This window comes from Balaenoptera ricei, chromosome 1 (assembly GCF_028023285.1).
Source record: "Balaenoptera ricei isolate mBalRic1 chromosome 1, mBalRic1.hap2, whole genome shotgun sequence".
NCBI classification, from domain to species: Eukaryota; Metazoa; Chordata; class Mammalia; order Artiodactyla; family Balaenopteridae; genus Balaenoptera; species Balaenoptera ricei.
The window spans coordinates 112,161,731-112,182,215 of record NC_082639.1 but is presented as its reverse complement, the minus strand read 5'-3'; the positions used below and the strand labels follow the sequence as shown (position 1 = coordinate 112,182,215).

Sequence of the window (20,485 nt, the reverse complement as noted above, 5' to 3'; positions counted from 1 at the left end):
GACTTATTGTGGTGATCATTTTGCAGTGTATACAAATATCAAATCATTATGTTACATACCTGAGACAAGTGTAATGTTATATGCCAGTTATACTTCAATTTTTTTAAAAAGAGAAAAAAAGAAAAATGTTTATGCACTTATTTATCAATACTTTTTATGTGCACAGCATTGTACTAAATCCCACTGAGGAGGAGAGATTCTTTTAAAAATTTGGGGTATAAGATACTCTTTTCTCTTAAGAAGTTTACATAACTAGACAGTGTAACAAGAATTATTAGATGTATATATATGAAGATTTGACATATTTAAATAGCATAAGGGGATAAACAAGTATACAAATTAATGGTAGAGATAATTACTATAAGAGCTTAGAGGATGCAGAAGTGGTTGTGGTCTGGAATGATTAGACATAAATTAATGGATAAGGTGACACATGAGTTAGGCTGAATGATAGGTGGGATCTAAATTAGTACAGAGGTTGAGAAGCATTCCAAATAAGAGGTATAACATACATGTGTCCTCATTTGGGAATTAAGTCTAATGTCATTTGCATTATAGTTATATAACCAGTTTTTCACTTTAGAAAATTGTTGAATTCTCTAACCAATCAGGGGTTAATTTCTTTAAATGTCATCAGGCTCTAAACCCTGTGGAAGTGGCACTGGTGACATGGCACTCTGTAAAGGAAATGATATTTGAAGGGGGCCCTCGTCCATGGATCTTGGAGCCCTCACGATTCTTTTTGGAGCTGAGCATGGAGAAGACAGAGAAAATTAGAATAACACAAGTCCGGCTGCCAGCTAAGAGAAAACAGAATCAGTACATCTATCGGGTCCTGTGCCTGGATTTAGGGGAACAAGTAGGAAAATCATCTTTTTCTAACATTTCTTTTAGCAATAATACTCCAAATCTTTTGTACTTCTAGCCATTCCTTTTCAGATTCTAATGGATTTAGTTTATGTACTAGATGGGAAAATTCTAATTATTGATTAAAAGATCTTTTTTTTTAAAGCTTACTATCCTTTAAATGTACACCAAAGGTTTTGGTTTGCTCATCTGAGAATTCTAACAGTTCACCAACCAAATGGTTCAAGATTTTTTTGTAGTAGGGGGCTTATTTCAATCATTTTATCACTATAATTCATTTCCTGTTGCCTAGACTAGAGGGTATATAGTTTTCCACCTCCAAAGAATGTGAGGAAGGGAAATTTAAAGTGTCATCTATGGTTATCAATTTTGAAGAATGAGTTAGATCTGTGTTGATAAGAGTAATTAGTATATTTCCCTTTATCAGTTTAATTAGTTTTGATTATTTTTAGAGGTAGTGATGGCTTTATCCATAGCTGCACCCTGCTTCTACCAAAACCAGTAACAAAGGTTTTCAGTTTGACCAGGATTGAGAATTTAAAGTATGACTATGAGGCATAGCCCAGCTAACCAGCCCCCAGGGAATCCATGTATGATTTTAACTTAAGAACTGTGCTATAATCAATTGAGCTTCATTTTAATATCTCTAGTGTACTGTATTGTATATATGACTAGCTATTAGTGATTTAAATCCTAATTACCCCCTTTCGAAGCTCTCTAGCTTCTTTTTGTTTTCACATTGTTATTCATTAGTATTTCCACCAGAAATGAGTTGAAACACAAATTAGTTTTTCCACTTTTTGCCAACTGGTAACAAAAGATTTGGTGGGGGAAAAGAACGAAGTAATTGGTCAGTTAGATTTTTTTAATGTTCCCTTTGTTTCTATGATACCCTTGTTTCTCTTAGCACAGATAATTAAGAACTATAGTGTCTTTAAGGGATTGGCCTGATTATAATGTCCAAAGGGACTCTATACTGGAATTTGAATAATTCTAACACATTTAGATTGGCACAACTGACATCAAGTGTCTACCCACAATTATCTCTTGCCCTTGTGTTTTCTTAAAGATTCTGACATTCCAAATTGGAAATCATCCAGGTGTCCTGAACCCTAGTCCAGCTGTAGAAGTTGTGCAGGTACGCTTCATATGTGCCCACCCTGCCAGCATGTCAGTAACTCCAGTATATAAGGTGCCAGCTGGTGCCCAGCCATGTCCTATGCCACAGCATAACAAACAACTGGTGAGTACAGTGTTTCCAACTAATTTACATTTTGTCTAACCTGATTTAAGATAAATGGTCTGAAATGTAGCTTTTGTCTTATTGAAGTTAAGGAAACTCTTTTATTTGTTATCCAATCTCTGATAGTGTCTGAGAAGTGGTGATTCAATTAGGTTAGAGTTGGCTATACTTAGTGACACTTAGTGACTTTGCTTGTTGTACTTAGGTACATAGTCAGCTTGTAACTATGACAATAGGCAATTGAGAACTCTCTAAATAACTTCCAAATTGTTTTGCTAGTATCCTTCCCTACTAAATCTTTTATTAGCATTATTAGTAACTTATAGGATTTACCTCTACTCCAAACCCATATGAGGAATAATGATAAGCAATAACATAGCTAGAAGGTAGGCAACAGGGAATGAGGAATAAATGAGTTATCTAACCTAGAAACTAGAACATCAGACTATACACTAAATGAGGTTAACTATGATTCCAAGCATGGGAAAATAGAAGTCATTTCTTAGCCTTTGCAGAATAGAACAATCCATTAATTATTCCCATTTTACAGATGAAGAAACTGAGGATCCTAGAAGTTGAGTAATTTTACCAAGGTCATAAAGCTAGAAAGTAGCATTTTCCATCTGACTCTAAAGCACACATTATTAACTTTCTTGCTATACTGCTTTTTTATTATAAAAGAACTTATGAGATGTTGCAGGTTAGGAACTCATTTTTTTTTCAGAACCAAATTCAACATTAAATACTATTATTTGAACTTTATAAATTATTCACTTTTTAAAAAAGCACTTAGATGGAGCAGAATAGAAGTTATATCTATAATGGCATTGTCATTCAATATCTTTTTTTTCATTTGAAATAATTTAAATTTATAGAAAATTTCCAGGAAAAGTACAACTTTTTTCCTGGAACCATTTAAGAGTAAGTTACAGACATGATCCTCCATACTTTAGCATTTATTTCTTTTTTTGTATTTGAGTATAATTAACATACCATAAAATTCACCTGTTTAAAAGTGTACAAGTAATATTGTTAACTAAGCTCTACTTCAATTTTAAAAAGTGTGCAAATCAGAGTTGTGCAACCATCACTACTATCTACCTTCAGAACATCTTCGTTTCCCCAAAAAGAAACACCACACCCATTAGCAGTCACTCCCCACTTCCCCCTCCCCTAAGTCCCTGAAAACCACTAATATACTTTGTTTCTCTATAGATTTGCCTATTCTGGACACTTCATATAAATGGAATCATACAATATATGGCGTTTACATGTAGCTTCTTGCATTTAGCATGTTTTTAAGATTCATCCAGGTTGTAGAATGAATCACTACTGCGTTCTTTTTTTAAGGCTGAGTAATATTCTGTTATATATATTACATTTTGTTCATCCATTTGTCAGTTGATAGATATATGGGTGGTTCCCATTTTTTGGCTCTTATGAATAATGCTACAGTGAACATTCATGCACAAATTTTTGTGTGAATATATTTTCAACTCTCTTGAGTATATATTTAGGAGTGGAAGTGCTGGGTCATATGGTAACTCTATGTTTAGCCTTTTGAAGAACTTCCAGCTGTTTTCCAAAATGGCTACCTCATTTTACATTTCCATTACCAATGTATGAGAATTCCAATTTCTCCACATTTGCCAATACTTGTTAATGTTTGTCATTTTGATTATGTCCTTCCTAGTGTGTGAGAAGTGGTATGTTATAGTGGTTTTGATTTACATTTCTCAATGACTTATGACATTGTGCACCTTTCCATGTGCTTATTGGCCAGTTGTATATCTTCTTTGGAGAATGTCTATTCCAATCTTATGGGTTGTTCGTCTTTTTATTATTGAGTTATACAAGTTCTTCATGTATCCTAAATACAAGTCTTTTTGAGATATGTGATTTGCAAAAATTTTCTTCCATCTTATGGGTTGTCTTTCACTTTCTTTTTTAATTGTTTTGCATTTTTAAATTGAAGTATATTTGATTTACAATGCTGTGTTAATTATTGCTGTACAGCAAAGTGACTCAGTTATACATATATATACGTTCTTTTTTAAAAATTTTTTATTGGACATACATACGCATTCTTTTTCATATTCTTTTCCATTAAGGTTTATCACAGGATATTGAATATAGTTCCCTGTACTATACAGTAGGACCTTGTTGTTTATCCATTCTATATATACTAGTTTGCATCTGCTAATCCCAAACTGCCAATCCATCCATCTCCCACCCCCTCCCCCTTGGCAACCACCAGTCTATTAAAAATATGGAATGCTTCACGAATTTGCGTGTCATCCTTGTGCAAGGGCTATGCTAACCTTCTCTGTATCATTCCAATTTTAGTATACGTGCTGCTGAAGCGAGTACTTTCACTTTCTTTTTTTAAACTTTCACTTTCTTGATGGTGTATTTTGAAGCACAAAAGGTTTTATTTAACGATGTCCAATTCATCACTTCTGTTGTTGTTTTTGTTTGTATTTTTGGTGTCATATCTAAGAAATCATTGTCTAATCCCAAGGGCATGAGTATTTACGCTTTTGGCTTCTTCTAAGAGTTTTGTAGTTTTAGTCCTTATATTTAGGCCTCTAATCCATTTTGAGTTTATTTTTGTATATGGTGTGAGGTTGGAGTCCATCTTCATTCTTTTGCATGTGGATATCCAGTTGATCCAGCACTATTTATTAAAAAGATTATTCTTGGGGCTTCCCTGGTGGTGCAGTGGTTGAGAATCTGCCTGCTAATGCAGGGGACATGGGTTCGAGCCCTGATCTGGGAGGATCCCACATGCCACGGAGCAACTGGGCCCGTGAGCCACAACTACTGAGCCTGCGTGTCTGGAGCCTGTGCTCCGCAACGAGAGAGGCCACGATAGTGAGAGGCCCGCGCACCGTGATGAAGAGTGGCCCCCACTTGCCGCAACTAGAGAAAGCCCTAGCACAGAAACGAAGACCCAACATAGCAATCAATCAATCAATAAATCTTAAAAAAAAAAAATTATTCTTTCTCCTTTGTTTTTGTTTTTTTTTAATGCTATTCTTGTCTGCTTACATTCTTTTTATGTATGTATGTATGTATGTATGTATGTATGGCTGTGTTGGGTCTTCGTTTCTGTGCGAGGGCTTTCTCTAGTTGTGGCAAGTGGGGGCAACTCTTCATCGCGGTGTGGGGGCCACTCTTCATCGCGGTGCGTGGGCCTCTCAGTATCACGGCCTCTCTTGTTGCCGAGCACAGGCTCCAGACGCGCAGGCTCAGTAATTGTGGCTCATGGGCCGAGTTGCTCCGCGGCATGTGGTATCTTCCCAGACCAGGGCTCGAACCCGCGTCCCCTGCATTGGCAGGCAGATTCTCAACCACTGCGCCACCAGGGAAGCCCTTCTTTCTCCTTTGAATCATCTTGGCACTCTTGTTGAAAATCTATTAACCATAAATGTGAGGATTTATTCCTGGGCTCTCAAATCTCTTTAGTTAATCCATACGTCTGTCCTTATGCCAGTACCATACTATCTTGATTACTGTAGCTTTGTGGTAAGTTTTGAAATTGGGAAGTATGTGTCCTCCAACTCTATTCTTCTTTTTCAATATTGTTTTGGCTATTCTGAGTCCCTTGCATTTGCATATGAATTTTAGGATTCCTTTGTCAATTTCTGCAAAGAAACTAGCAGGGGTTTTGACAGGAATTTCACTGAATCTGTAGATTCATTTGGAGAGCATTACCATCTTAACAATATTGTCTTCTGATTCATGAATGTGAGCTATCTTTCCATTTATTTAGGGTTTCTTTAATTTCATCCAACAATTTTTGTAGTTTAGAGCAGTAGTCCCCAAGCTTTTTGGCACCAGGGACTGGTTTTGTGAAAGACAATTTTTCCACAGATGGGGTTGAGGGGGAGTGTGGGGGGATGTTTCAGGTGGTAATGCAAGCGATGGTTCAGGCGGTAACGTGAACGATGGGGAGCGATGGGGAGCGGCAGATGAAGTTTTGCTCCCTCGCCTGCCGCTCACCTCCTGCTGTGCGGCCTGGTTCCTAACAGGCCGCGGACCGGTACTGGTCCATGGCCTGGGAGTTGGGAACACCTGGTTTAGAGTATACACTTGCACTCCTTTTGTTAGATTTATTCCTAAATATTTTATTGTTTTTGATGCTATCATAATTATTTATTTCATTTTCAGATTGTTGCTCTTGTATAGAAATACCACTGATTTTTGCATGTTAATCTTGTATCTTACAACACTGCTGAACTCATTTATTAGATCTAATAGTTTTTTTGGTGGGTTCCTTAAGGTTCTATACACAAGATTATGTCATCTGAAAATAGAGACAGTCAGACTTCTCCCTTTCCAATCTGGATGCCTTCATTTTGTCTTCTTGCCTAGTTGCCCTAGCTAGAACCCCCAGCACAATGTTCAGTAGAAGTGGCAAGGACAGACATCTTGTCTTATACCTGATCTTAGGGGCAAAGCTGCCAATCTATAACTATTAAGTATGATATTGGATGTGGATTTTTCATAGATACCCTATATAGGTTGAGGAAGTTTAGTCTGTGGAATGTTTTTATCACCATAGAGTTTCACATTTTGTTCAATGTTCTTTCTGTATCTGTTGAGATGATCGTGTGTTTTTTTCCCTTTTATTCTATTAATATGGTGTGTTACATTGATTGATTTTCATGTGTTGAAACAACCTTGCATTCCTGGGATAAATTCCACTTGTTTATCATGTATTAACCTTTTTATATACTCCTGGATTCAGCTTGCTAGTATTTGGTTGAGGATTTTTGCATCTATATTCAGAAGAGATTTTAATCTGTAGTTTTATTTTCTTGTGGTATCTTTGGTTTGGTATCACAGTAATACTGGCCTCACAGAATGAGTTGGGAAGTATTCACTTCTCTTCTACTTGTTTGAAGAGTTTGTGAAGAATTGGTATTCATTACTCTTTAAACGTTTGGTACAATTCACCAGTGAAGCCAACTGGGCCTAGGATTTTTGTTGTGGGATGTTGTGTTGTTTTTTTAAATTACTTATTCAATCTCTTTACTTGTTATAGATCTAGTCAGATTTTTTATTTCTTATTGAGTCAGTTTTGCTTGCTTGTATATTTTGAATTTTCCTATTTCATTTAGGTCCTCAGAGTTTTGGTGTCCAGAACTTTTATAGGGGTTTTATTACATAAACATAATTGATTAAATCATTGACCACATGTTTAAACTCGATTTCTAACCCCCCTCCCCTCCCTAGAGGTCAGGTTGGTATCACCTGGCTCAAAGTCCCATCACTATAATCACATGGCTGGTTTTTCTAGCATGACCAGCCCCCATCCTGAGTCATCTTATAAGTATAAACTCAAGTGTGATCCAAGGGGTCCATCGTGAATAACAGATACACTTCTATCACTCAGGAAATTCCAAGGGTTTAGGGTTACTTCTCAAGAACTGGGGACAAAGACCAGCCAATTTCTTTTATTTATTTATTTTTGGCTGCATTGGGTCTTCATTACTGTGCGTGGGCTTTCTCTACTTGTGGCGAGTGGGGGCTACTCTTCATTGTGGTGCGCGGGCTTCTCATTGTGGTGGCTTCTCTTGTTGCGGAGCACAGGCTCTAGGTATGCGGGCTTCAGTAGTTGTGGCACGTGGGCTCTAGAGCACAGGCTCAGTAGTTGTGGCTCATGGGCTTACTTGCTCCATGGCATGTGGGATCTTCCCAGACCAGGGCACGAGCTTGTGTCCCCTGCATTGGCAGGCGGATTCTTAACCACTGCGCCACCAGGGAAGTCTGTCAAGATCAAATTTAGATCAAAAATTTAAAACAGGTATAAAAGACGTTTTGGGGGACATTTGGGGAAATTGAAATATTGACTATACAGTATGTAACACTGAATTAATGTTAATATTCTTATGTGTGATAATGTAGTTTTTGCTACTCATTCTTAGGAAATGCATGCTGAAATATTTAGGGGTAAAGTGCCATGATACCTAAATCATTTGGCAAAAAAAAAAAAGACACACACGCATACAAATACGCACACACAGAGTATGAAAGTAGAGGGAGAGACAGAGAAAGCAAATGGTGGATTGAGATGAAGTATATATAGGTATTCATTATACCATTCTTTTAACATATCCATACCTTTGAAAACTGTCAAAGAAAAAATATTGGGAGAAAATATGATCCCTAGCTTCAGGAATATCTTACCACCTCTTAAACTATTGTTTCTTTTCTTACTTTTTATTTTAATACAGATTCCTGTATCAAGCCTGAGAGACACAGTCCTGGAACTGGTAGTGTTTGATCAACACAGGAGAAAGTTTGATAATTTCAGTTCACTGATGCTAGAATGGAAATCCTCAAATGAAACACTAGCTCATTTTGAGAATTACAATTCAGTAGAGATGGTAGCAAAGGATGACGGCAGCGGGCAGACCTGGCTACATGGTATTGTAAATATTTATGAATCCTTTCATATACCTACTAAATGGTTCTGCACTAAATATTTCCTTGTGGGTGACAGTCTATTTATCCTATCTCACCTTTCACCTTCGATCTTTGTATTTTTTAGAAAACAGCATAAAGGTAGATTCCCTTGTTTGCAAAGCTAGGGTCTAGAGTCCAACGTTTCTCACAAGAACACAAAATTAAATTAATTTTAAAATGTATTGGTTACCTATTATTTGCCTAAAACTTTGGAAATATTATTCATTTGTTAGGCAGTGTTTATTGAGTGGCTACTACATGTAAGGTCCTCTGCTAGGCGCTTGGAGATATAATGGTAAATGAGACACTCACAGCTTCTGCCCTCATAGACTTACAGTCCAGTTGGGGAAACTGGACTTTAAACATTACATTGTGTTAGGTGTTTTGAAGGGCAAATATGGGATGCATTAAGAGCTTATAACAGGAGAACCTAACCTAGTTTAGATCAGAGAAGACTGCCCTAAGAAAGTAGCATGTACTCTGAGACCTGAAGAGATGGCAGAAAGAGGAAATAGAAAGAATGAACTAAATAAGTCAAGTGAGACCGACTTAGAGAGGGGGCAAGAGGCACAAGGTGAGGTTCTAAGAGGAAAACAAGCCCTCAGGGGCAGCAGCCCATCAAGCCTTTGCTTGTATCACATTTGCTGAGGTCCTATTCTCCAAAGCAAGTCACCTGACCAAAACCAGAGTCAAGGTAGGCCAGGACTACTCAAGAAAATGGATACCACCAGGCATGATTCACCACAAGCCATTAATATAACAATCTACCACAAATCAATCCCAAAAGTAAAGAAGAAAGTGGCACAAAGGGTAACTTTTAGGTTTCTGGTATGAGTATTTGGTAACCATTCTTTTCTTTTAACTTTTTATTTTATATTGGAGTATAGTTGATTAATAATGTGTTAGTTTCAGGTGTACAGCAAAGTGATTTAGTTATACATATACATGTGTCTGTTCTTTTTCAAATTCTTTTCCCATTTAGATAACTATTCAATTGAATAAGAAACACTAAAGAAATAAGATTTAAGCTTTCCCTTACCCACAGGGAGTTTATACTCAGGACAAGTTTAAAGGCTTAACTAGAGAATATGATAACATAATATTAATATGTATATGATACTATAACACTATAATACCAATAATATGATACAGTTAATGTAAAAAGTGGTAGGGAAGAAAGAGATGCTCCTTATATCTGTAACAATCCATCATCAAATACCATCCATTTTATTTTCTAAAGGTTTTCTCTCTTCCTCTCTATCTTCATCACTAATGTCCTCATAACCTCTATCCTACATCACCATAGTAGCCTCCTAACTGATCTCAATGTGTCTCTCCTACCCTCTAACCCACCCTCCATACTACTGTCCAGAATGATCTTTCCTTTTTTTTTTATTTTAAATATTTATTTATTTATTTTGGCTGTGCCGGGTCTTAGTTGCAGCATGCAGGATCTTTAGTTGCAACATGCGGACTCTTAGTTGAGGCATGCATGTAGGATCTAGTTCCCTGACCAGGAATCGAACCGGGGCCCCCTGAATTGGGAGCAGAGAGTATTACCCACTGAACCACCAGGGAAGTCCCCAGAATGATCTTTCTAACATACAAATCTGGAGACTTCCCTGGTGGTCCAGTGGTAAAGAATCTGCCTTACAATGCAGGGAACGTGGTTTCAATCCCCGGTCAGGGAACTAAGATCCCACATGCTGCAGGGCAACTAAGCCCGCAGTGACACATATTGTCACTGTGTCTTTCTGAATAAAGTTCTTATGTTGCAGCTTAACATACCGACCCCTGCCTACTTCTTTGGCTTCACTTCTTATTACCACCCACATGTATTCTACATTTTTCTCATACTCAACAATTTTAGATCCTTAACCATGAAAAGGCTTGTCATACCTCTTTCCTTTGCATATGTTTTATTTTCTCTTTACTTGCATCTTCCCTAGGCTAAAATCTTCCTCTAGTAATCTAGGAGTTTTCTGTTCCTCTATATTCCCAGTCTAAGGAGAATATTCCTTCTTTGTGCTCTTATATATTCTGTATTATGTGCTCTGTACATACTTCTATAATAGTACTTACCACACTGTATTGCAGTGGTTGCTTTACCTCTCAGCCACCCTCCTAAGCTGTGGGTTTCTTTGAAGGCAAGAATTGTGTTGTTTTCTTCTTCATCTCTGTATCCTAATTACTTTCCATAGTGCCTAGCATACAGTTAGGCCCTTAATAAATCTTTGTTGAATGAATGAATGTAACATCATGAGAAAATGCTTTACAGATTTACGCATGATCATGTGTTGAGGATAAAATAAGAGTTGTCCTAAGTAAAGTGGCAGATTCATGTTAGTTAAAAAGAAAGAAAAAAGAATGAATGAGTAAAGCAGGGTCAGATTATGGATGGCTTCAAATACTAGTTTAAGGAGTTTGAATTGCTCTAATAAGGACTAGTTAGCGATTAAAAATAAATTTTTTTTGCATTTAAAATTTTTGAGTAAGGGACTGACATGACATTTACATACACAAAACAGTTTAGAAGCGTGAAAAGTCCCAAAGGACAATCTCTTTATTTCTCACTTTTATTTTTAAATCAAACAAAAATTTCCCCATACCCTATTGTCAGCTTATTTTGGGACTCACAAACCATTAGAGCTGGAGAGAATTTTAGATTTTGCCTGTCCCAACCCCTCATTTAATAAAGGAACTGAGAAATAAAGTGATTGCCCAAGGTCACATAGGAATATAATTGCAGAGTCAGCATGGAACCCCAGTTTTCTGTTTCTTGTGTATTTCCCTATTCACTGTTTTTTGTTTTTGTTTTTCTCCCTGAAATAAAACACCATTTGGAAAAAATTAGGGCAGATTTTTGGTTTTCTGGAGACACTTTTGTATTCTACATGTTACTGCTTCTGACAGGGTACTTTTTTGCATGTCTCCAGGTCAAAGGATCCTTAAAGTACATCAGATAAAAGGGACTGTACTCATTGGAGTCAATTTTGTGGGCTATTCAGAGAAGGAAAGTCCAAAGGTAAGTGGAGACTGTTATATAAAAAATATTAATTAACTGAAATTTAAGGCTCCTTAGAAGTCATTTATATAACTGATGTAAATCTGAGAACTATGCACCTCTATGAATCTGTTATCTTTGGCACTTGAAAGAGTACTGGAATCTTCACTCACTGAGCTGAGGAATTAAAAGTTTGTATTTACCTTTGTGGTTCTTATTACATTTCTAGGAACTTTCCAACTTGCCCAGATCTGCAGCTGTAGAGCTGCTCCTGGTAGAAGATGTAACAGTATCGCCTGAGAACGCTACCATCTATAACCACCCTGATGTGAAGGTAGAAGCTATACGGGTCTAGCTAAATGGAATCATATTGGAGGGGAGAGTACTAGGTTATTAAAATTAATAGTATAACAATAAAAAAGCTCACTTATGTGTTGAAAATCAGTGATACACATATATAATGCATATATAATAATTATCCTTAGCAGTTATACTTTAATAGTCATATTTTGTCTTTGGTCCACTGACTGTAATCTTCTAATGTCATACTCTTTCTTAGGTAAGTAGAAGTTATTTTCTTTGAATTATTTATAAACCAAAGGGAACGGAATATTGTTTGTCTGATTTTTCCATAGGAAATATTTAGCCTTGTGGAAGGATCTGGTTATTTTTTAGTCAACAGTAGTGAGCAAGACATTGCCACCATCACTTACCTGGAAGCAGAAAGCTCTGTCCAGGTGAGTTCTAGAGATATTCCCAGACTGATGGTCTCAGGTCAAAGCTCATTCTTAGGAGAATGATTGGAAAATTTTTATTGGGTGTCTCAAACTTGTTACAAAAAATAACATTTGTGTCTTTTTCCTTATTTAACCTACATAGATTCTTCAACAAAAAAAGAGGGTTTTTTGTTTGTTTGATTTTTTCTGTAACTAGCTACAATATGTTGCAATTTTTGGCTCTGATTGAATGGAAACAGTGTAGGAGACATCTAATTATAAGATTTCCATTAAAAGAAGGTTCATTTTTATAAATTTAAAAGCACAGAACTGTGTGGATAGTTAGATATACTATTGACTTTATAACCTGAGTATATGGTATTTTCAGCCAGGACATGGCAACTTAAAATATTAAGCTGACTCCATAGTCAATATGCCAAGAGATTTGCTTTTAGTTGACTTGTAATAATAAAAAAATAGATTATATTAACATATGTATTTATTTCCTTCAAAGAGCTCAAAGGAATGTAACTTACTGTCGTCATAATGTTGCTTTTTAAAAGAGGAGATTGAGGCCCTATGGGAAAAGGATGTGAAAAACCACGCTGCTGTGCAGGAGCTGTAGTACAAGAAGGAAAAACAAAGTATCAGTCCGCCCAGTGCTTTCTCTCCCTCCTTGTGATTGCATATAAATGTACATGATTTTCTTCCTGACTCCTTTCCCTGTTGAGGATTCTGCTTGAAATCAATCAATTTAAACTCTGCTCTTTATCAGTTAGTATTTTTTAAGGGTACATATTTTGCCACAAACTGAAACATCACTTTAAGGGTACATATTGTGCTATGCCTGAAACATATAATGTGACCTCTCAGAGTTCCCATCACAAAGAAAGTAAGATATTGTATTTTCCACTTTGGGTGGAAATAATTGCTATGATTATGCTTGGAGCATGTTTGCTTCTTTACCCAGCTACCATCTTCTTCCTTCTAGTTAGTTCCAGTACATCCAGGATTTCTCAGCTTGGAGGTCTATGACCTGTGTTTGGCTTTCTTGGGTCCAGCAATGGCTCACCTCAGGGTGTCAGACATGCAAGAGCTGGAGCTTGATCTGATTGATAAGGTGAGAGATGTTTGCTTTCTCTCTTAAATGAAGCAGGCATCATTCTCACTCACTAGCATCACCTAATATAGTCTGTGCTCAGCTACCATGTGTGTATACCAGGCCCTTTGATGATGTGAATGGAAGTACCTGCCCTTAAAGAACACGATTCCAACACTAAACATGATGAAGATAAATAGAGTGTTAAAGCACAACTTAGGGACTTCCCTGGTGGTCCAGTGTTTAAGACTCCATGCTTCCAATGCAGTGGGTGTGGGTTCGATCCCTGGTCAGGGAACTAAGATCCCACGTGCCACAGGGCATGGCCAAAATAAAAAAATTAAAAAACAGTTAAAAAAAAATAAAGAACAACTTAAAAGAATACACATAGATTAGGCTTACTCAATCAAAGGCTGACCAGGAACATTTAGCATGAAAAAAAGAGCTTGCCACCTCTAAGAGTTAAACGGCCCTAGGTGAATGAGACATCTCTACTAAAATTACCTTAAAAAAATTATTTTTTTTAATTTTTGTTTTTTAACCACTAGGTTGAAATAGGTAAAACTGTGTTAGTAACTGTGAGGGTTCTTGGCTCTTCCAAACGCCCATTCCAAAATAAATACTTCAGGAACATGGAGCTCAAACTGCAGTTGGCTTCTGCCATTGTCACCCTGACGTGAGTACCATTTCAATACTCCTTTCTTGGGGACTTCCCTGGTGGTCCAGTGGTAAAGAATCCGCCTTAAGGACTTCCCTGGTGGTGCAGTGGTTAAGAATCCGCCTGCCAATGCAGGGGACATGGGTTCTATCCCTGGTCGGGGAAGACCCCACATGCCGCGGAGCAACTAAGCCCGTGCGCCACAACTACTGAGCCCGCATGCCACAACTACTGAAGCCCGCGCACCTAGAGCCCATGCTCTGCAACGAGAAGCCACCTCAATGAGAAGCCCACGCACCGCAATGAAGAGTTGCCCCCTCTCGCTGCAACTAGAGAAAGCCCGCATGCAGCAGTGAAGACCCAACACAGCCAAAAATAAATAAATAAATAAATTTATTTAAAAAACCCAATCCTCCTTACAATGCAGGGGACGTGGATTAAATCCCTGATCAGGGAACTAAGATCCCTCATGCCGCGGGGCAACTAAGCCCGTGCGCCACAACTACTGAGCTTGTGTGCCTCAGCTAGAGAGCCTGCGTGCTGCAAACTACAGAGCCCACGCGCTCTGGAGCCTGTGTGCCACAACTGGAGAGAAGCCAGCGTGAAGATCCCGTTTGCCGCAACTAAGACCTGACGCAGCCAAAAATAAATAAAATTAAATAAATGATAAATAAATCTTAAAAAAAAATACTTCTTTCTCCCTATGCTTAATATCACAAGTATATCCCTCCTAGTAGCCTGGTTAGCTCTCCCTTAGGTTATTTCAGATTTCCTTCTTTCCTTTTTTTGTAACGGTACCTTTCAGCCCATACTCTCTTCCCATATTCAGCTCTCTACAATATACCCCTTCCAGATCCTCAGATGTCTTATTTTGGGCCTAAAATCATGTGTCTCATTAATATTTCCATTTTATGAAACTTCTCCTTGGATGATATCCTTTGGGGGTGCTTCAGACTTGAGGACCTTCAAAAAATCTAGAAGTAGAGGCACTGGTATTGCCCTCTGCGAAAGGGAAAATACAGGAATTCTGAGGCAATTTAGTATTTGCAGTTTTGCCAGTCTATGTTTATATTGCTCTTATTCCTTTGGAGACTTAGAACAAATTTTTGCCCTTCAGGAGCCTTCTGCCATTGCTATGAACTTTGTCTTGACTCTGGAAGTTATTTTCTGGTAGTTCCTTCTAAGCTGAGTTAAAATGAGCAGAAGACTGGGAATTCCCTGTGATTAGGACTCTTCGCTTTCAGTGTCGTGGGCCCGGGTTCAATCCCTGGTCGGGGAACTAAGACAAGCTGCACCACATGGCCAAAAAAAAAAGAAAAGAAAGCAGAAAATGTTAAGCATCTTAGAAAGATGCATAACTGTCCACTCTTAAAACCAAATCTTTCTCACCTAGAAATCTGTGGGTCTTTGCAGGCTAATTGAGCAACAGGACGAATACTCTGAAAATTATATCCTTCGAGCTATCACTATTGGGCAAACCACACTTGTAGCTATTGCCAGGGACAAGATGGGGAGAAAATTCACGTCAGCTCCTCGGCAAATTGAAGTAAGGAAATTATCTCATCCAAAATTCATACTTTGTCTTCTTTATAAATTTATAAATTTTATAAATTTCCAGTGGTTAGGACTCTGCACTTTCACTGCTGAGGGCGCAGGTTCCATCCCTGGTCCGGGAACTAAGATCCCGCAAGCTGTGAGGCATGTCCAAAAAAAAAAAAAGTAGAAAAGAAAGGTAATTGTAAACATAATCTTAATGACCACTTTTATTACAGTGAGTGGATATGTAATAACTTATTTAAGCATTCTCACTTAAGTAATTTATAATTTTTTGCTATTATAAATAAAATCTGCATTTATAAATAAAATAAAATACATATTTTTGTATATAACTTCATTGTACATAATTAGGATTTTTTTCCTTAGAATAAGCTGCATGATCATTTGCTATGAACTTGACTGTAGTTAATCACTGTTGTCCTTTTGGTTTTCTCCTTCAAGGTGTTTCCTCCATTCAGACTTGTTCCAGAGAAAATGACACTGATTCCAACTAATATGATGCAGGTGATCCTAAAGCCAGAAATGAGGCTTTCTCCCCATCCCACCTCTGCTCCACCCCAACACACATATACACATACACCTCTTCCTGTTGACCTTCCCTTGTCTACTCTCAGCCAAGTACAACAGGATTTGATAAAGAAGAAAATTAGTATTTTCTTTGTTCTATGAGAAACATGGTATGAACTACTTCTTGGAATCCCATGGATCATTTATAGCACTTCCATTTCATGTGCATTTGAGTTGATGTGACATATGCTGGTTGGAAAGTGGGGGAAGATGAAAAAGTCGAGTTACTTGGACAAAAGGTTGGGAAAGGCGATGTGACTTCTCCCCAAGGTCCAGGCATTCACTGGCGTGTTTACATTCCAGGTAATGTCTGAAGGTGGCCCTCAGCCTCAATCTATCATTCACTTCTCCATCAGTAATCAGACCGTGGCTGTTGTTAATAGGAGGGGCCAAGTTACAGGGAAGGTAGTTGGCAGAGCTGTGGTCCATGGCACCATCCAGACAGTAAATGAAGATACTGGAAAAGTCATTGTGTTTTCCCAGGTATTGGTTCTTTGTTCTGCTCTGCTTCTACTCCTCCATCTGGGAATCACTGGGAGGTGGAGGATGAAATAGTGATGGGGAGGGTGTCAACAGCCCAGGAAAGTCTTTTCAGTCCCCTCATTTGGCATTCTCTTAACCAGGCATGGGAAATATGTAATCTTCAGTGAAAAACCCACAGAGTACTTGGCATTGTTATAAGACAGTCCCTATACTTAAGGAATTGTTTCAAGAACAAATACAAAACAAAAACAAAAAACCTATACCTATGGCATGTTTGTTGTTGTTGTTGAATGCCCCAAACAACAACAAACTAGTTATCATAAGCATCCGCCCCACAGACACCCCCTCTTAGCCTAAGCTTGCTCTCCACGCTGTTGAGCAGGATGAAGTGCAGATTGAAGTTGTGCAGCTAAGGGCTGTTAGGATCCTTGCAGCTGCAACTCGGCTCATCACAGCTACTGAGGTCAGTATGATGGCTCTGTTCCAGGTTCATTATTTTGATAATGCCAGCTGGACAGGATGTATAGCACAAACCACTCTTCGTTTTCAGATGCCAGTTTATGTCATGGGAGTGACCAGTACCCAGACCCCTTTCTCCTTCAGCAATGCCAACCCTGGGCTCACATTCCATTGGTCCATGAGCAAAAGGGATGTATTGGATCTAGTGCCCAGGCATTCAGAGGTATGAACTTATCTGTTTATTATATTACCTTAGGGATCTTGATACTAAATTTATTTTATTTCATCATAAGTTTTAGACTAACTAAAATAGCTATTTTCAACAGAGGGAAGGGCACAGTGTTTATTCATGAATATTTCTTAATCCATCCCTTCACTGTCTAGGTTTTTCTACAACTCCCAGTAGAGAATAACTTTGCCATGGTTGTCCACACAAAAGCAGCTGGTCGGACCAGTATCAAAGTCACTGTCCGCTGTATGAACAGTTCCTCTGGGCAGTTTGAGGGGAATTTGTTGGAACTGTCTGATGAAGTTCAGATCCTGGTAAGGTCCCAAAGCTAAATCTTGTTTTTGTATATCAAGGAGAAGAAAGTTATATTCTCTTACCATCCATGAAGAGCTTAGTCTGGATAGAGATAGAGAAATTGCTAGAGGGATCTCTAGAATAGGCTTATGGTTTCTAGATCTTTGTTATTCCTGCTAATTGCTTCTATGAGTACTGACATTAGAAACTACAGCACATGCACTCCCCTCAACTCCCAACACGGTGAATACAGTATATGAACACATAATAACTAAAGAGGAATTAATTTCTGATTTGTTCTGCCTAACATAGATATTATGATACAGTCCACTTAGCTATACTCACAGGCAGAATGAAATCCTATCCTAACTTCTGCTAAGGTATGAGAGTACGAACAGTTTCTACAGATGTTCTCAAGCTGAAAGCTAAATGGCCCTATTGTTTTTAGAACTCAAAGAAAAACTATTTTTTGTGTGGGGCAAATAAGTTTCTCTACCTCTGAATTTGGGGCTAATTTTTTTTTCTTTTTTCTTTTTTCCTTTATTTTGGCTTTGGTTCCCTGATTCAGTGAGGGGTAGAGGAAAAAGCACTTTACCAGGAGGCGGAAGACCAGAATAGTGCCCTTGCTAATTAAGTACTACAGGTTCTTCATTCTCAAATCTCTTTTCAGGTTACTAGAACTAAAATTAGAAATTTCAAACTTATTTCATACCTAATATCTAAGTAATATAGGGGATGTAGTAAGTGTAAACTATGCCGAGTCTCTTGTAGTCAGAAGCAGGGCTAATATTAGGTTATATATTCTACACTACCTAAATATGTTTTAAATGCCTGGCTCATTTTGGAAAGCAGTACTGTGGGACATTGGGCTAAATTGAAGTTGGGCAGACTTGATTTGTAGTTGTCCATTTGTGAGTAAAAGTCATCATTTGTCTTTTCCGGAAATGAGGAAAACATCATTTTCTCATTCTAGGTGTTTGAAAAACTCCAACTTTTCTACCCAGAGTGCCAACCTGAACAAATTCTGATGTCCATGAATTCTCAGCTCAAACTCCATACCAACAGGTAAGGAGAATGGAGAAGAAGGCAGGCCAGGATCTAACTTTACCCTCAGAGAAACATTGCACATGGAAAGAATCATTGCCTTCTAGGTGATTTTTCTAACCCACAAATAAATTTTTTTAGTTGAAGTGAAATTCACATAACATAAAATTAAATTGTACAATTCAGTGGCGTTTAGTACATACACAGTATTATACAACCATCACCTCTAGTTCCAAAACATTTTCATTACCACCAAAGGAGACCCATACCCATTAAGCAGTCTCTCACCATTCTCCCCTCCTCTCAGTCCCTAGCAATCACTAATCAGCTGTCTCTGTGAATTTAAATATTGTATATTTCATGTAAATGAAATCATACAATACGTGACCTTTTCTGTCGGCTTCTTGCAGTTAACATGTTTTCGAGGTTCATCCACATTGTAGCATGTATTGGTACTTCATTCCTTTTTATGACTGAATGATATTCCATTGTATGAATGTAACACATTTTGTTTATCCAGTCATCTGTTGGTGGACTTTGGTTTGTTTTCCCCTTTTAGCTATTGTGGATAGTGCTGCTATGAACATTCATGTACAAGTATTTGTTTGAATACAGTTGGTCCTTGGTATCCACCAGGGATTGGTTCCAGGACCTGCACTCCCACCAAAATCTGCAGATGCAAAAATCCATTCTATAAAAATGGTGTAGTATTTGCATATATGCACATCCTCCTGTATACTTTAAACTATTTCTAAATTACTTGTAATACCTAATACAATGTAAACGTTACGTAAATAGTTGCCAGTCCAAGGCAAGTTCAAATTTTGCTTTTTGGAACTTTTTGAAATTTTCAGCCTGTGCTTGGTTAAATCTGCAGATGCAAAACCCATGGATATGAAAAGCTGACTGTACCTGTTTTCAATTCTTTTAACCAAATAATTTTTTAATGATAAATATGTAATAGTATTTGATTTTTAAAGAGATAAGCATAATCCAAAGGCTGACTTTTACCTGAGGAAAAAATAACTACACAACATGGAGAATGGCAAGCAGTTTTCTCAGAGTACAGCCTCTAACAGTAATCCTGGCAGTCTCTACTCCTTTCTTTCTTGTCAAACAGAACCCCCAAGAGATGCCATTTGCCCCGTTTATTCCCTAGGGTAGGGGCCGCCTTTGTGAGTTCCCGTGTTCTCAAGTGTTTCCCTAATTCATCTGTCATTGAGGAGGACGGTGAAGGGCTCCTGAAAGCTGGTTCCATTGCAGGTACTGCTGTGTTGGAAGTCACTTCTATAGAACCTTTTGGAGTCAATCAAACAACTATAACTGGGGTTCAGGTGAGTTCAGGGACTTACTCAAAAAAATAAAAGGAATACCATGGCCCTAAGAGGTAGATTTCCTTTTTTAAGAACTAGAAACTTCTCTGGAAGTCAGAAATGAACTGTAAGATAAGAGGACAATCTTGACATGAACCATCAAATTAAAGTGGACTTTACAGTCCTTGTTATAAGAGATTAGCCTCAAACTGGTATGACTGTCTTCTGAGCAGCTTTGGCAAAAGGGTTGGTGTGGGAGAAGCATAGAACTATTGCTATCTATTGCTAAATTAGGCTTTGTTTTTAGAATTTTTTTTTTAATTAGAAGAGACCTTAGAGGTAAGTTAGTCTAAAAGAAACAAACAAAAAATGTTTTGGGCATTAAAAATCTAGTATATTCCAGCTTCTGTGTTGCTCCTTTTACATATATTATCTTTTTTAACTACCACAAAAACCCTATGATAGGCATTATTAGCCC

At 37.8% G+C, this 20,485-nt stretch overlaps 1 protein-coding gene and 1 non-coding gene across 2 annotated transcripts in view; one reads left to right on the top strand and one right to left on the bottom strand.

Moving 5' to 3' along the window:
* The window catches only part of NUP210L (nucleoporin 210 like), a 75,061-nt gene that overhangs the window by 37,373 nt on the left and 17,203 nt on the right, over nucleotides 1–20,485 (top strand). Inside the window, exons 13-28 of the mRNA XM_059932473.1 lie at nucleotides 638–859; nucleotides 1,937–2,110; nucleotides 8,353–8,545; nucleotides 11,521–11,609; nucleotides 11,818–11,922; nucleotides 12,224–12,325; nucleotides 13,296–13,424; nucleotides 13,952–14,079; nucleotides 15,475–15,607; nucleotides 16,060–16,122; nucleotides 16,489–16,668; nucleotides 17,051–17,131; nucleotides 17,219–17,350; nucleotides 17,512–17,670; nucleotides 18,624–18,715; nucleotides 19,854–20,028. Of these exons, the coding sequence (XP_059788456.1) occupies nucleotides 638–859; nucleotides 1,937–2,110; nucleotides 8,353–8,545; nucleotides 11,521–11,609; nucleotides 11,818–11,922; nucleotides 12,224–12,325; nucleotides 13,296–13,424; nucleotides 13,952–14,079; nucleotides 15,475–15,607; nucleotides 16,060–16,122; nucleotides 16,489–16,668; nucleotides 17,051–17,131; nucleotides 17,219–17,350; nucleotides 17,512–17,670; nucleotides 18,624–18,715; nucleotides 19,854–20,028 (2,157 nt within the window). The remainder of the gene's footprint in view (nucleotides 1–637; nucleotides 860–1,936; nucleotides 2,111–8,352; nucleotides 8,546–11,520; nucleotides 11,610–11,817; nucleotides 11,923–12,223; nucleotides 12,326–13,295; nucleotides 13,425–13,951; nucleotides 14,080–15,474; nucleotides 15,608–16,059; nucleotides 16,123–16,488; nucleotides 16,669–17,050; nucleotides 17,132–17,218; nucleotides 17,351–17,511; nucleotides 17,671–18,623; nucleotides 18,716–19,853; nucleotides 20,029–20,485) is intronic.
* Nucleotides 4,374–4,480, bottom strand: LOC132354455 (U6 spliceosomal RNA). Its single transcript, XR_009499319.1, has one exon. It is a non-coding gene; the product is annotated as a U6 spliceosomal RNA (small nuclear RNA).